Source organism: Strix aluco, chromosome 15 (assembly GCF_031877795.1).
Source record: "Strix aluco isolate bStrAlu1 chromosome 15, bStrAlu1.hap1, whole genome shotgun sequence".
Lineage (NCBI taxonomy): Eukaryota > Metazoa > Chordata > Aves > Strigiformes > Strigidae > Strix > Strix aluco.
The window spans coordinates 12,597,385-12,614,216 of NC_133945.1; the positions used below are offsets into that span (position 1 = coordinate 12,597,385).

General features: G+C 36.6%; 1 protein-coding gene across 2 annotated transcripts in view; it reads left to right on the plus strand.

Annotated features, from left to right (window-relative positions):
* The window catches only part of BAIAP2L1 (BAR/IMD domain containing adaptor protein 2 like 1), a 42,112-nt gene extending 26,495 nt beyond the window's left edge, over positions 1–15,617 (plus strand). For both annotated transcript variants that reach the window (XM_074840543.1, XM_074840544.1), the window contains 11 exons: positions 3,260–3,321; positions 3,415–3,486; positions 3,810–3,947; positions 5,297–5,449; positions 5,923–6,090; positions 6,859–7,006; positions 8,171–8,378; positions 8,685–8,762; positions 9,094–9,259; positions 14,449–14,489; positions 15,026–15,617. In XM_074840543.1, the coding sequence (XP_074696644.1) occupies positions 3,260–3,321; positions 3,415–3,486; positions 3,810–3,947; positions 5,297–5,449; positions 5,923–6,090; positions 6,859–7,006; positions 8,171–8,378; positions 8,685–8,762; positions 9,094–9,259; positions 14,449–14,489; positions 15,026–15,101 (1,310 nt within the window). In that variant the 3' untranslated portion in view covers positions 15,102–15,617. The remainder of the gene's footprint in view (positions 1–3,259; positions 3,322–3,414; positions 3,487–3,809; positions 3,948–5,296; positions 5,450–5,922; positions 6,091–6,858; positions 7,007–8,170; positions 8,379–8,684; positions 8,763–9,093; positions 9,260–14,448; positions 14,490–15,025) is intronic.
* Positions 15,618–16,832: the final 1,215 nt, after the last annotated feature.

The window sequence follows — 16,832 nt, forward strand, 5'->3', positions numbered from 1 at the left end:
TCTAAAACAAATGTGGGAATATTTAATGTACCTCTACTCTTTTAGTCACAAAGATTTCATGTTCAGGGTGTGGAGGAATGAAAGCAGAAAAATGTATCTTTGAAAGGCAGGTATTTTAATAGCTATGCTTATCAAGACCAGTGGTTTTGGTTTATTAATTCATTGCATAATATGATGCCTAAAACTGGTTCAGGTTTATAGTATGTCAGCCACAAATTGGACTAGTGGTCTGTTATCATGCACTCTACTCATGTCACTATGTTTGATCGGTGTGAGGTGTGCCAGTAAATGATGAAAAGGTTAATATGTGGTTGTTGTGTATTACAAGCTCTCGTATATAAAACCTGATCATGAGCAGCTTTAATACACAGCAAAATTATTTTTAGTTGATGTGAGAAATAATATGTTTGTCTTCACCTTAAGTAGTTTTCTCTACTTTTTTAGAAGTTGAATAATTACTGAACATTAGAGCCTGGCTTTAGGTTATGCTGTTGTTAATCCAGAGTAACCAACTGTCTTTACTAGAGCTATGCTATAATTCACTATTGTAAATAAAATCAAAATATTATGTTGAAGTCATTCAGTTTCTATTCTACTTGAACACTGTTACATGTAAGCTAGGAGTTGTTTTGCTTTTTCTGAATTAGTCTTCTACAAAAACTTGTCTCCTTGTATAAATCTTATTTGGGAGGGACATCAAAATGTGGCCAACCCATTATCTTAAAAGTGGCAATAAAAAACCATGGTGTATGTTCACTGTAAAAACTTTCTCTATTTAATCAAAGTGCAGAATCTGACCTATAAACTATAATTTAAATCTTAATAGGTTTGAGTGTGCTTACTATGGGTTCTTTTCAAACTGTTGATTCAAAACATGAAAGAGGAAATTAAATGGGTGAGCCAGTACATGCAGTGTCTGTGGATTACTGGTGGCTGTAAGGAGATACCAGCATAAAGTGGCTTTTGCCTGATGCACAGCACACAGGGAGTCTTTCGTTGAGAGAAGAAGAAAATGCAGAGTTACAGTCACTGATATCTAAAAATACTATTTAAGAGTTCTAGAACACTCTAAACTCGTAAAATAATCCAGCACAAACCATCTAGAAGGAAGTGTAGTTTTTAAAGTTCTCTTCATTTCAGGACATGTTTTGGCAGTATTCTTTGTAATAAAGATGAAAAAACCTGTTTCTAACCAAGCATTCAAAGACTAAAGACTTGAAGGCTGCAGTCAGTTCAAGTGCTGTGTGAGACAAAAATAACAACCTGGGAGCGTCAGGTTTTCCATTCTTGACGCACCAGGTGAATGGGTTGTTTTATTGAGCGTTTACACTGTGGTGGCAGGGCAGGCCAGAGGAAGGGAGTGTGAAAGAGCGATGCGAGAGCTGAGTCAATACCCGACGTTGTTAGATGTCTGTCAGTACTTGGAACGCTAGGGTTGGCTGCGTTAGCGTTGCCAAGTATTAGTTAAGTGTGCTGCTTTGGCAGCAGATTCTCAGAATGTACTGTGCACAAAGGGGGACAATAAGTTCATTTTAGAAAGAACAAAAATCTGTAAGGGCAATTATTTTAAGGGCCATTTCAAGACACCCTGAATTTCTATAACTTCCGAAATAGATCTCTAGTCTGCATATTTAAAACGGAACTTTGTAATTTTATTAGTATTTCTTGATTTTTTTTTTCCTGATGTAACTATTTTCCATTTTAAGTTGCAGGTAAGTGTTTACAAAACTCCTCTATTTTAAAAGGCCATTACAGTCTAATATGTATCTTTACAGTTGAGTTTGGTGGAACAGAAATGCTATGGACTGAAGTGCGTACACTTCTACAGCCTTAAAATAACAGGGTGGCTTACTCATGTCTTACTTCAAGTGTTTGTGTAACTACATTGTATTTACTTTTCTATTGCACATGAGCAACTAATGACTGTAGCACCTCTCACTTCTCATACTATTTATATTTCTGTAGTCCCCAGCAACTTTAATGGTAAACAAAAAAAGCATAGCACTCTGTAGGCTGTACAGAAAGACTCAGAAAAACAATATATATGTAATTAAAATAGAAATACAGCATCTCTTTGTCTTTCCCATCTACCATCCCAAGTAAGAATTCCTTTCTGTTGCTAATCAAGGGGTTGACGGTTTTCACTGTATTCTGATTCCTTCTTCCATGTCTCCTCTAGCCTGGTGTGCAAAGAGATGTAGAGGTGGGTCTGGGGCATGAAAAGGGATTCCTGAAAAGCCAGGAGACAGACTCCTGCTTGAGACCTGGTAACTATCTACAGGTCTAACTTGGGTGAAGTCAAACTGGGCACTTCAGGACACTTCCAACGACTCCTCTCAGCAGTATGTTGCAATCTCCTGGCTGAGACTGGCACACACGCAGCGTGTGGTGCCAGCGCAAGGAAGGGAGTGGGGATGGCGTGGCCATCTGTATCCACAGCAGGATGATGTGGCTGTCTGCGTACAGGGCAGGACTGCGGCAGGCACAGTTTACGTTGGTTTGCACACAGAACCACACCCAAAGGATTGAGGTATTTTTTCCTCTATATCCTCCTAAAGCAAAGTGAAACAGTTCAGCTTTTAACTGCTCGCCTTTAAAAGTAAGCTGTGTAACTTTGTGCTGGGAGACAGCAGAGCATAATAGGCATGTTTAGGATCTGTTGAGAGGATGCTGAGAAATCTGCTTCTTGGCTGTTAGTTAATGCCATACAGTCAGGCTGTAATTGCTGATAAAACAGCACAGAAAATTAATCAGCATATGTATTGGATCTGTTTTAGCAGGTGTGCTGTGAATGAATGTGAAAGGTTACTTTGTTAATTCAGAAGGTGCAGTTAGTTAATAAACATTAACGTTTAATTTTCAGACTAAAAAATGAATAGCAGCTATTTGGATAGTAACGACTATCTCTAGTTCTTGTGTACTATTCTCTGACTTGGCAAGAAAGGAGGCTGTTACTAAATCAATATGAGCTATTCTGGAGAGAAGAAACTATTTATTTTGTCTGGCACTCCATGTTCCTTTTGCATAATAATGCGTGATTAATTAGTCTTCTGTCACTTAGGAGCTTCTTGGTTTGTCTGTGGCCAGATCTAGTTAGTTATTTAAACTGCTAGGATGAGGAACAGCAAGAAATTTCATATCCCTCTTAAATGTATTCCAGTTAATGAATATATTGGTTAAACATATTTTATTACTGCTCTTTGTTAACTAACTTCAGAACTTATGAAAGAAACAAATGTGGTTGTATGTTTATCAACAGGCCAAGTTCTTGTAGAAATTTCAAGAACACACAAGAAACTTAATGACAGTCTAGAGGAGAGTGTAAGTTAAACAATTTATTTTTTAATGTATTTTCCTTTTGAAATTATAAATCACTTTTGCCAATTTTTAATAACCATTCATTTGCTTTTCAAGTTCAAAAAATTTCATAAAGAAATTATATCTGAACTGGAGAAGAAAACAGACCTGGACGTAAAATATATGAATGTAAGTACATTCAATTCTAAAAGTCATATTTTATCTATTTCTAGTCAAAGAACTTTTCAGAAATTTTCCCCTAACAGTTAGTTAATTGATATGTTAGAACTGATCTTTAGATACATAAACACGGCAAAAATTTTCATGCTTATTTTGAGTTAAAAAGGGAACCAATGCATGACTTAGTAGCATTTTTAAACTGAAGTCGAGAAAGGTGAAACTCAATTTGATGTGTATTAGCAATATCTTGTAGATTATGGTAATGATTTTTAGTCACTTACCCAGTTACACGGCCGAGTGCATTATGAGATGTTTTAATGCTTTGATTGCAGGCAACTTTAAAGAGGTACCAAACTGAACACAGAAGCAAATTAGATTCTTTAGAGAAGTCTCAGGCTGAGCTGAAAAAAATCAGAAGGAAAAGCCAAGGAGCACGAAATGTAATGAAATATGAACATAAAGAAATGGAGGTCAGTGTACTGTCTCTTATTTGTTTCTTTCTTTGTATGAGAACTGGTCAACAGAAAATGTTAAGCTATTACAGGTCACACCAGAGTCTTTTAAAATTTGACTTCTGAACCTTACCACAATTTTTGTATATGCAATCTTATTAGTTACTACACATAATGTCTCTAAGTTGTTTGGCAACAGTTACACTCTACAGTTTCAAAGAACATGCATTTTTGGTTCCTCAAAGTTGGTTTATATTAAAGGCACTTGAGTATGCATTCCAGTTGAAATTCAGCGGTAGACTGTTCTGCTGTACATATTCAGAGACTTCTGCTTTAGTTTCTAGGTTTCATCCCTTGACCACTACTTATTTATTTTTTTAAGTACCTCTGTAAGGACACCTTTATGTAGAGGTTTACACAGGGAGTCAGCTGTGCTATGCAAATTCAGTAGTAATTTGCTATAAATTAATTTCCCAGAGTAGGCAAATGCCAACTTCTGTTATCACTTATTACCTCTCCTACTGATCTTGAAACAGCATTGCCATCTTGAGGTGAAATAAGAAATGGCAAGGCAATGAAGAGAAAACTATTTTAAATTAAGAAGTCATATTCTGGTTGTCATGTATCTCAGAAGATACCTGCCACTGATATCTTTATTTGCACAATACTTTTACTTCATGCTAGATTATATATTTTTCCCCATATTTTTCTATTTTAATTTTCTTTTCAAAGAAAGCTTTGTTTATAACAAGGTATGGTAAAAATAAATAGTACTAGCTCCTATTTCTTACTACCTGTCTTTTAACCTGCATTCATAACAGCTGGGTTTTTTTAAGGTAATGGACTGAGAATCCAGGGATTAGCATTTAATCACAGTTTAGCCATGAATCCTCATAACCTCAGACAAATACAGTTTAGGCTTTTTAGTAACTCATCTTCCCCTCTCTAAAATGAAGCAGAGATTCATCATAGTTTTGTGAGGGTGAATGTAACTGCTACGGAGCAGATGAAGGTAATTAGTCTAATTAGAACACCTGTGGCCTCAAAATTGCTCAGCACAGTTGCTTTGATGTGATTATTTACTGCAGCATTTTATTTAGAGTCTAAAAGACTTCCTTGTTTTGTTTCACTTCCGCCACCCCTAAATAGATTATTGATTGCCTGTAATGAGAATACATTTACCTGATGAGATTAGGGAAGTTAGGTGTGTGCATGAAAAGACAGCCTTGGAAGTGGAGCCACCCTACCCCACCCACCTTTCCAAAAACTTTTTCTAAGGCTTTTTGGAGTCTGCTTCAGTAATTGGATGTAGTAGCAAATAAAATTCATGAGACTGCATATGATTTTTTTTTTTCTTTTTTCCTTAGTATTTGGAAACTGTGAGCTCTCGACAGAGTGATATTCAGAGATTTATTGCAGAAGGCTGCAGAGAAGCTCTCCTTGAAGAAAAAAGAAGATTCTGTTTTCTGGTTGACAAGCATTGCAGCTTTACCCAGCACATGCACTTCTATCACATTCAGGTCAGTGACATGAGTGTAAACAGAAATGAAACTCCTGAAATCTAATCATGTAGGAGATCTTCAGTATTTCCTGCGGTATGGAGATCAGACTGCCATGAATAGCCAGGATAGCACTTAGCAACACTGCAGTGCCAGACAAGTGTTGTGATCCGTTCATAGAAAATGTTTACAATGCAATATTCCCTTAAATGTATTGTAGCAACAATAAAGGGTTACTGTGACTTTTTAAAAATCTTATATTAGGAAAAAAATATATGGCCTGATCAGGTATTTCCAGTATCTGACCCTGAAAAAGGACAGTCTCTTTCTATAACGTATTACATGCTTCAGAGAGGTATTACTTACAAAAATCCTTGGAGAAACTTCCATATTGCTAGTGTTGTCATTTTGTTATAATGAAAATTAACCAGTAGGTCTGTGTGATTTTATGGAATAGAGTGTCTTTGACAAATACCTTTCAAACTTGGATGCAGTGTGCGGACTTCCTAAAATCCAAGCTGCCTGGGTGGCAGGAAATCTGTAGTGATGCCACCAAAGTGCCTGAAAAAGTCAGAATGATGATAGATGAAATAAGGACACCTGGTTCCACTCCGATATCAGGAACTCCACAGCCTTCACCAATGATAGAGAGAAATACCATGGTATGTTCTTTGATGGTTAAAGGTTCTATCGCTTGAACGGAAGTAGAGTGGCTGCACTAGCTGCTTTTGTGCCTAAGCATTTGGGATGGAGTCTGTAATGTGCCTTGGTTGGAATATATAGGTTGGGTATGAAAGCAACATCATTAAGATGAAGCTTTGCTGCTGGAAAAATACACAGTACAGTAGGCAGAAGCACAGATCCAAACAAGGCTCAGTTTTCAGTCAGGTGCCTGGAACTTTTTCTACAGAGCCCAGCATCAGGACTACTTTTGTTCTAACCAATTTACTTCCTATGTTCTTATCTGCAAGTAATAGTAATTACATAATTAATAGTTCAATATAAACTTAAACAAAATGTTATTTTCTGTTTTCTTTCCTTCTTCCCTCCATGATTCTTATTAGCATATTAGAGTACAGGTTAAGTTCTAAATCCTACCTATTTGTATGTTGTGTCACCATTAGTTACTGATTTTCTAAATGATATTAGTAAACTTCTAAATAAAAAAAATCTGGAGATTATCTAGGTGTAACTGCACTATTTGTGGGGAAAAAAGGCTATCATAGCATTCCCACTAACAAAAGTTTATTGAGGGACAGAAGCCTCTTACAAACCATTCTATCAGCAATTTCGTAGGAACATGAGGACTTTCTGATGGGTGTAATACGTATCATTTGGGCATATTTAAGAATTGCTTTTAGAATTTAATGTTGCAAATAAGTTGTCGGTGTCTCCTCAGTATTGTGATACTGTTGCTTTTGTGACTCTAGATTGGAAATGTTTATCCACATCATGAAAATGCATCAAAGGTGCCCCCTGCTCCTACAGGAAGGGCATACACTAGTCCGCTTGTCGATATGTTTAACAACCCTGCAACAGTTCCAAAGACATCTTCTGAAAAACTGAGTAACTCAGCAGGTGAGTGTTACGTTGCTGCAAATTATGTAAGTGTAAATGATGTACTACAGTGTTTGAAATTATCTAAGGACTTCTTGACTACTATGATGATGTGAATTTCAGGATGTATAGAGGAGTAGAAAATGGTCTTTACAAAGTATTTATGTAAGTTACCTAACAGGAGAAATATGTGTTACAAGAGTTGTTTGCGGTAGAATGCAGGTCAAGATAGGTAAATTGTATTTTAATCACTTTCTGTGTGTCCTGATTAACCCAGCCTAACTGCTCTTATGAATTCAAATCTTACCAGAAGAATACATTCCCCAATTTTGAACAAGATACATCCGAGTGATTATTTCAGTGCACACAAATAAATATAAACTAGTATTACAGTCTTGCTTTGGTTTCCTTTAAGGGCATGTAGCAGCTAGGGAAGAACGCACATGGGATAAAATAAGCACAGTCTTCTATTTCTCTCCTGAAATGTAAAAGATTTGTTTTCTAATTGATTTTTTTTTTTACTTTCTCTGCTATAGGGAAGGAAGGGAAAGAACTAGGCCTAAATCACAACATAAGAAATGCAGAACTCTTCAATGTGATAATAGCAATTCCAGCATTTCTTCCTTAAAAATACATTTACAATATATTGTACTGGTCAAGTAAAATATAATTTTAAGACCTCCTTTAAGGTGTTTTCTGGTAAACATCTGGTGTCTGCAAAGTGCCAAGTATCTGCAACTCTCATAGCTTCAGCTGAAGTTGAGTGCTAGGCACATTTGACAATGAAATCTTGGACTCTATACAGAGTTATGCTTTTTTTAGAATGGAAAATTTTCAAAGGTCTTTTACGGCTGTGAACGTTTAGCATTTTTCATGCCAAAAGAGGAAAGAAGTAGCAAGTTAAAACTTATGTAACTTTTTGTCTGTTGGTTCAACTTCATTGTGATGGGGGTGTGTGTATATAAATGCACATACTATTAAGAACTGCATGGTGATGAAAAACACTGGCAGATAATTGAGAGGTGTCGAAGTGGAGACCAACGCACTACAAAGTTTCAGAATTTGATTTGCGCTTGACTATTCCTTTATCTACTCTTTTTCCTGTCAGACTACTAGTTGTATCTAACTGTATTGGTGTGTGGCTAATTTTGCTTTTTTTGCTTTGTTTTTCTTTTTTTTGGACAGAGAATTCAGATGATGCCAGTTTATCACGTTCAACTTCTGTTGCCACAGGACTAAATATAATGAAAAGGCAAAAAGTAAAGACAATCTTCCCACATACTGCTGGAAGTAACAAGACGCTGCTTAGCTTTGCACAGGGGGATATCATCACACTTCTTGTAGCTGAAGAAAAGGATGGTTGGCTTTATGGGGAACACGACTCAACTAAAGTGTAAGATAATCAATATATTACCCAATTTGAACATGAAGGGGAAAAATGTGTCTCATCAGATTTTGTTAGGAAATACTAGTAAATTATTTTCCACCTTTTTTGCTGATTCCCATTGACTGGGGACTTGGAGTCTTTCTGTAAGGTAAATCACTGCACTTATTTTAGGGAGATTTTGTATATGAATTTTGTATCATCAGAAATCACATCTTTAAAAGTTAAATCTCATTGAGTCTACTGCTTTGTTCACTGTTGTCTTTTGAAAGATCTTTCCAATTTTACATAATATGAAAAACTTTCCTATTACAGAAAAGGATGGTTTCCATCATCATATACTAGACCACTAGAAGAACCAGCAGAGGAAAAAGCCTTTGTCCTAACGCCAAGGTAACATTTTGGGTGGGGCTTGCAGAAATGCCCAAATCTTTTCCTAACATTTATTAAAAATGCTATTTTTCTGCTCATGTTGTTATTCAGTAATATATACAGTAAATACTAACAGTCTGTAGTGTGATGCCTTGATTACATTAACACGTTTTAATGATTTACACGAAGACCCCAGAACTAGCTTCACCCCAACTTTGAATCCCACTGACTTCAATGGGATTGTATGCCTTTATTAACCTTCAGCTCACTTTTGTGCTTTCCTGGGGCTAAAGGTAAGCAAGAGGAGATGTATTATAACTGAAAATGTTACTTGTTGCATTCTGTCTTGCAGCCCTGCACCAATCCGAAGTATTAGTTCTGTAAATCTTGTGGAAAAAGGTGATGTTGTCCTCCCACCACCAGACTATCTGGGGTCTTTGCCAACAGATAAAAGAATGGAGCCTTCCAAGGGTACTACTGTTAAAACACCAACTGACAGACCCGAACATGCAGGTCTGGTAAGTAATCAATACCATGAATCCAAATGTTCTGCCCTGCTTACTTTTCTTGACCTACTTAGCTGAACTCTTAAATGAGGCCCTGGAATATTCTACCTTAGCTACTTGCACTTGACTTCAGCAGCCCTTCGATGCAGCTGTCTTCAGGAGTACCGTGTGGTTTTGGCACTTCAATCCATCTGTAGTAATGGGAAGGGAGAGGAATTTTTCAGGAGTATACCTAAGAGTACTAAAAGATTTACTTGGCATAGCAAACTTCTTGGGAATGGAATCTGTTAAACATGAAAAAGAAATTCTCACGGAAAGTAGTACAAATCTATCACCCTAAGTGATTTCAGAGCTAGAGGGGTACAGGGGACTTAAAGCAGTTTAATAAACTCTGTATTCAGGAATGCTTTACACAACCCCATGAAAGTTACTGTTGGTTTTGTGGATGTTGCTGAGGGATGTATGTACTAATGTCTATATTCAGCAGAACCACAGCTGAGCAGAAATACATTTTTATGAATAGCTAATGATATATAAAGCTAGTATTTTTGCTATTAAGTCAGCATTCAAACTGATTCAAAATGAAGGTTAATCTAACCAAATTAAGCAATTGCTGGTGTTTTTCTTGCTGCATGTTTAAATATTTTGCTGATGTGTATCTAATGGTGATAAATGTTTCTTAGACTTTCTTCAAAAAGCCTCTTGAAGTAGAGATCACATTTTGATGGCAAAAAGCTTTCTCTGATACACACACACGCACACACACATATATATAAAAAGTTGTCACTGCTAAATTGAGACTGTACCGAAGAAAGATGCAAAGTTCCATAGCAAACTTCTCAGAAGTCAGGAATCCTACACTTGGCTGCCAGTAGCTAAAAACATTTTGTTACTTATTGGCATGACTAAAATATTTTGTATATCAATATAACATCTGAACAAACTTTGGGTTGTCCTTCTGACAGACATTTCTGCTTTCTAAGTAATCTGCTGAATCATACAGTAGAAATTGGAAGTGGCCTTTGTAAATTTTTACTTTATGGAAGTAAAATTAACTAAAAGTTAAAAAGCACAAACTGGAAGTTGGTTGCATCACATTTTCACTAATGGTGAAAGTCTGTTTAAGGTTAAAGAATGACAGAATATTTATAACATTACTCCTGTAAAATGGAAAAGCATCGGGAAACAATGGTTGTCTAAAGAAGCCGCCTCTCCTGCTGTTTCATTTCAGTCTACTATTAGCAAGTCACATTTCTACAGCATTTTTACTTGGAGTCATTAGGCATTGGAGGGGGTTAACAAGTCTTTGTTGTATTGACAAGCAAAGAGAATGAACTGTGTTTAAGTAAAAATAAAAACATTGAGTAACAAACACATAACTTCAAATACCTCACTAACTCTAGAAAAAACTACCATTGGAAAAGCACAAGCATGACACAGATTACATAAATTGTCAGTAACATCTGAATTTTAAACGCTTATCTGCATATCAGAAACATGGAAAGGCAGTTTTAACAAATGGGAGGAAGGGAAATGAAATTATATTTTCTTTCTTGAGCAAATAGTGTGTCTTCAAAGAAGTCACTTCGGTAGTAACATCATAGACTTGTATCTAGTTCTTAAAAGGTCACCTCAACTTTACGAATATGAAAAATGTGAAAAATTGCTGGAGGTTCAGCTATACAGGCCTTCTGGAAATGTTCCTTCCAGTTGTACTTGGCTTTGTAAAGCCACTCTACAGCTATTTCAGAAGACCAGTTACAGATACAACCCAGGCACACACTTCTGCTAACTACTGCCAAAATATCTCTTGCAGATGCAGAATTTGAAAGAAAAAAGTATCTTTCTCTGGCAGGGAGGGGAAAAAAGGCTAGTGCTTTCCATTACAGAAAAATCTGTCTTCCTTAACAAGTAAGAAGAACTAGAAGCAGAGCTAAGTCTTTCATAACAAAAAGGATGAAAGTTGCTTGACAGGGACTTGTAAAGCTCTATTCTCAGATTTTTACCCCATTTAGACTAGACTAGCAATGTTTTGGGATATTAATTTTTTAACCTAAATACTTCTATTAAAAGATTATCTGATTTTTTTGTCAGAACAGTCTAACATTAGCATATATATATTTGAATATAGCATATTTGAATCCACATTCGAGTGATTTTATTTATCAGTAGCGAACCTTGTGGAGGAAGTATAGAATTTGTGCAGTGATGTTGTGTTTCCAGGACAATGTTTTTTCTATGAGAAATAAAGCCTTCCAATGCATGGAACTAGTATCAAGAAATAAGATTAAATTTTAGCATTCAGTCACTTTCTAATCAAGAATCTGGGAACTTCTAAAATGATGGTGAAGACAAGCATCTATACTGACACATTTGCAGTTTCCATTTTTGGACAAAGAAGCAATGAGCCTTAAGAATTGTGTAATATCAGATTTGTACATTGGTTCACTTAGGCTCAGGCTAGCTGCTGAGACCTCCAGGATCAACATGTCCTTCCATGGAATTATGTTCACAATAGTTAAAAGATCTATCAGCCTGTGGAAGCTGCCAAGCAAGCAGTACAGCAAGTTCTTTGCCCTGTGACAAGGTGACTTACTGTAGAGCTTAAAAATTGAATCCACTGAATTGTCTCAGTATCACTGTACTGTGCTACTGTATTTAACCTGGCTAACTGTCCTCAGCTGGCTCTCAAGAGTAGTCACCTGAAGGGTTGTTTGTTCTGTGGCATTAGTTGAGGGGTTTTAGGAATAAACTTACGGCTTTTGGGCTAACATTTGTGTTGAACTGAAAAACCAAGAGGAATGGCAGACATTGGACACTTGAGGTTCAGCTGGACAGGGTGCTGGGCCATCTTGTCTAGGCCATGCTTTTGCCAAGAAAGGTTGGACCAGGTGATCCTTGAGGTCCCTTCCAACCTGGGATTCTAGGGTCCTTTGATCATTTAGTTGACAGACTAGGACAGAATTCTAATTAGAACAGTATATTCTCTTTGGAGGCCAGAAAGGGAGCTTACAGCTGCTTAGGAGTAGAAAACAAATACATCTTTTTGGAAATCCTAAATTGCCACAGAGAAAGCAGATTAAAGGAAAAAAAAAAAAAAAGGAATTCTGGAGTATAAAATAATGATTACTCTTGTTGAGGTACCCTGTCACTCATAGCAGGTACCTTGTTACTGTGACCCCATGGTTGTTCTTACCTGTTACCGTTCAAAATAAGGAAGAGAACTGCAGAGGAGAGTTGCTGCACTTGCATCCAGGTGTTTTGCTCCAAAGTCACTATTTACTTCCATTCTTCTGGAAAGCTGCAGAGCTTCCTTGTCTTTCCTGCTTTCGTGCAAGTCACCAACCCCCCACCACCATAAGGCTTTGGAAATAAGCTCAACAACATACCAGGCTGCTTTGTACACTTGTACAGAATGTACATACATGTAAAACAGTATGCTTACAGTGTCTTATGCAGAAGCAGGAAATATTCATTGAGGCATCTTATTTTTGTTTCAGAATACACAGAAGAAATAGCTTGGGCTTTCAAGAAGGAAAGATGAGGAATGGTTCCTGCAAGTTAAATTGTTCATGCTGTGTTATGTAGGACAGCACTATGCAGAGAAATATCAACTAAAAAAGGCTTCGTACTTGACGGAGCTTTGAGGGTTGGTGTTCAGTAAGAAGTAGCATGTAATTCAGGCATTCCTTCATTCTAATTAAAGGGCTAATTAGCCCTAATTCTAAGGCCTAAGTCTGTCTATGACCGATGTACATGAGCAGTTTCATTGGAATCACAAGTCAAGCATGTGCTTAAGAACCCTGCTGAATTAGGTCCTAAATAAATAGAGATTTCTTCACCTGCATCATGGTATTGTGAATATGGTAGCTAGGGACTACTGGTACAATAGGTGGTGTACCTGAGACAGAAAGGCTTACAGGCCTTTGTTCAGCAGTGAAATTTTAACTATTAAAACAAAAATGGCCACATAGACCAAATAATTAGTACAAGTCAAGCTGCTACATAAAAGGTGACTGCATATTCCTGCTTCTACATGCAAGAATGTGTATTCAGGTCTTCACTTTGAACTTTACCTGACACCTATTAGAAGCAATGCAATTAGTTTGCCGTTGGAAATATGTCATTAAGTATGATTATTACTAAAGGGGGGGGGTAGAAATTAACTGCTTACCAAAACTTCCATGTAGCACAACAGGCTTGCAGAGGGTAGTACTTTGCAACAGTTTCCATTTATGGCACCTGAAACAGGGCATCCTGCAGCAGCAGCCTGCAGAGCAGCACTGCCTTTGGGTTAGCTGAACTTTGCCAGCAGGAGGTATGCTTCTGCAAGCAAGTACAGTGCGAAGTGTAGCTATAAACCCAAGTCTTTTCAGATTGTACACTTAGACATGGCAGTTTCATTATAGTGAAATATTAGCAACAGCTATGCAAAACTATTCCTTCTTTTGTATCACTCCTGTACAAACAAGGCAAATCATATATGTACATGCCATCAGCTGTTTTCTTGCCTTTTCTATTCACCACCACTATTAGTAAGTCACAGGTGCTATGTGAACTTGTAGTTTGTAAATCAACAATAGCTAAACACAGTAGGCTGTATAAAAAACTCTACGTAATACTGATCAGAAATCTGCCCTCACTTTAGGCCTTTAATATTAAAGTATGTCATTATGCTGGCTGCTGCCTTTAACTTCATGATTTTACAGTTATATGAAGATACACTGACTATGTTCACGCTAAGATCTGCTCCAAGCCTAGTTCTAGCTTTTTGCTGTGACAACTAGCAGTTTATAAATTATGCTATAGAAACACTATGATATGTTATTTGTGCTGCAGGTAGTTCTGTCCTTTTTCTTTTGGTTGATGACTGTTGCAGTGACATTTCATTTTCTATTTTCATCTATAAAATGCCCAGCTAGACATCAGGTGACCATTGATCTTAAACCTGGGAGGGGTTGGGTAGATACCACACAAAAAAATCCAACTAATGCTAACACCATTTTTTAACTTTCTAATTTTGATGTTCTGAGATAATTCTCCCCTTACAACTACCTCTCAACAGTTCAGCTGAACTACATGATTATTCTAAATAGCTAAATATTTTAGTCTGCTTGAATGAGTCTCTTTTCCTTAGCAGGATAGTGAGATCACCTGTAGCATGCTTTGTAAATCTACATAGATATCTTTTTCTTTTACAGAAACCTGACATGAATGGCATTATAAAACCACCTTTTCTAAGGTATGTTTTTTAAAGCTTTTAAACTAATTCAGTTGTGCTGATTTTTATATTGGCTGCTTATTGTATTGATTGTGAGGGAAAGTAAGGATGTTTTTCCCAAATTACTCTGTGACCTTTCCTAGGTATTGGTAAAACATTATGGCTAAAATTGGTTGCAGTTTTCTCAAGAGTGGCATCAGGTAAAATATATTGCATAGGCCCTTCTCAGAAACAGCATGTGTTCCTCCAATAGTCTGACAGGGAGCAGGACGTAAACTATGTCTTTGAGGGTTAAAAACATATCTTTGGAGACTGGGAGCTGTTAAAAAAAAAAATAATGTCCAGATCTAACTGGACATTAACTTCCCAAATATCGCAAGGGAGCCTTCACATGTAAGCTTGTCTTAAAAATTCAAGTTAAACTAAGAGTTGCCCAGAATCCTTTAGTCTAAAACAATAACTTAGTCTTCAAACAACTTTGATGAAGAAACTGCATGGATTAAATTTGGTTTTGTATTGCAGCAAGCCACCTAGTAACTTTGTGCATTTCTTTTCAGTGGAGAAAATCCTTTTGCAACTGTGAAACTCAGACCAACTGTAACAAATGACAGATCAGCACCAATTATTCGATGAATATATGGTCCATACACATGTACTTCCTCCTTATAAAGACCATTTTCAGTAATGACAATTACTATCTAAACTTGTTTGGAAAACTTATTTAAATGTAATTACTGTACAATAGAATCATACTGGAATGAATTTCTGTTTTTTTTAAACCTATACTTTCTAATGAGGTAACTGCTTTGGGCTAATGTTTGAGCACTTTGGTTTGATTCTACAGTATGCCTTTTTTGTAGTAGGAATTGTGAAAATACTGGAGATAGTCTGGATATTCTAGTAAACCAGTGTAACTAACAGGTCACAAATCTGAATCTTTTGGCATTCATTATTTGGAAACTGCAATGGTAAGTTCTAGAATATAAGCCTGCATATGCCACTTACTGAATAAGAGAATTTTTTTTTTTCCAAATAGAACAATGTAACAACTGCCTTATTACAGAATAGAGAACTGCCTGTATAAAGTGATTATATGTTATTTTAAGAAAGACACTCTAGGTTATAAATAAATATTTATCCTTTAAGAATAGACAACTTGTAATGCTTTGCTTAATGTTCAGATACAAATTTTCAAGTGTTAACATAAACCTATTTTAAGTCTAATGTTGTACTGTCAACACATTATTCAAAGATAACGTTCTTTAAAACACATTGTCAAACTTTAGTTTTATAAAAAGTCATAATAAAACACTGCCATGATTTTTTTTTTCTCAAATTCTAATATAAAAAGCTGCCTTTGAAGTTACTCCACTACTGCAGTCTTCCACAAAAGAAAAACAGATTAAGTTTGAAAACTTTTGGTTAAGGAGCCTAGTGCTGGCATAAATACTGGCATAGTGTCTGATTTAGGTGAAATACAGTCTTTAACTTCAGTCACAAGTAGAGCTTTATGGTTTATCCCAGGCCCCAATTTTCTAAATCCAATGGTGCTACCTTGTCTGAAAGACTTTTCCTACAGTAATAATCATCTCAATGTTAGAAACTCCTTCACTCTGCGTCAGCATTGGGTGCTTTAGCACTGTACTGTTCAGGTGCTATTTCCCACCTGCTGTATGAAGTCTGTATCATGACTACTGCCCATGATTAATCCTTACTCTAAATCATTCTACCTTACATATGTACATGCTTCCTACATTTTGTTGTGCCTGCTTCTACTACTATAAACAGTGAATTCATGTCACATGAAATGCCTTTTGGTTACTTAATATCAAAAAATAGTATATGAGCATGTGATGGCTCTAGAAGTGCCTCCTCCTCTGACACTGCCTTTCAAGTTCAAGGCTAAGGACACTTTGCTTGTGTAAATACCCTTTATCTCATTTTGAAACACCAACTTTTCAGGAGTAACTTACACCTGAGCCCATTTTCTAAAGCATATTAGAGGCATGTCAACCTCAACTGTATAGGCTTTCAGTAATTCAGTATCAGCATTAAATAACCTAAAATGCAAAAAATCTTTACTTAGGGCAGTGCCTCAGCCTCTCTAAAACTTCTGCCAGTCAGATGTTACTGTTGTCTGTGAATTCAGACCAGCTCTAGCAGCCCTGGGAGGTCACTTGTAGCCCTATAAACAAAACCTTCACTAATTAAAATAGAGCTCTTAAGTGTTTGTTATTACTAGTGCCTTCAGGAGACAAAGAGGGGCCATTAGCATAGTGGCAGCACATACAGCACTTGCAATGCTTTCCTCAAAAACAGCTGCTGTGCTCAAGCAAGTACAGCCTTAAACCATGTTGTCTTTTT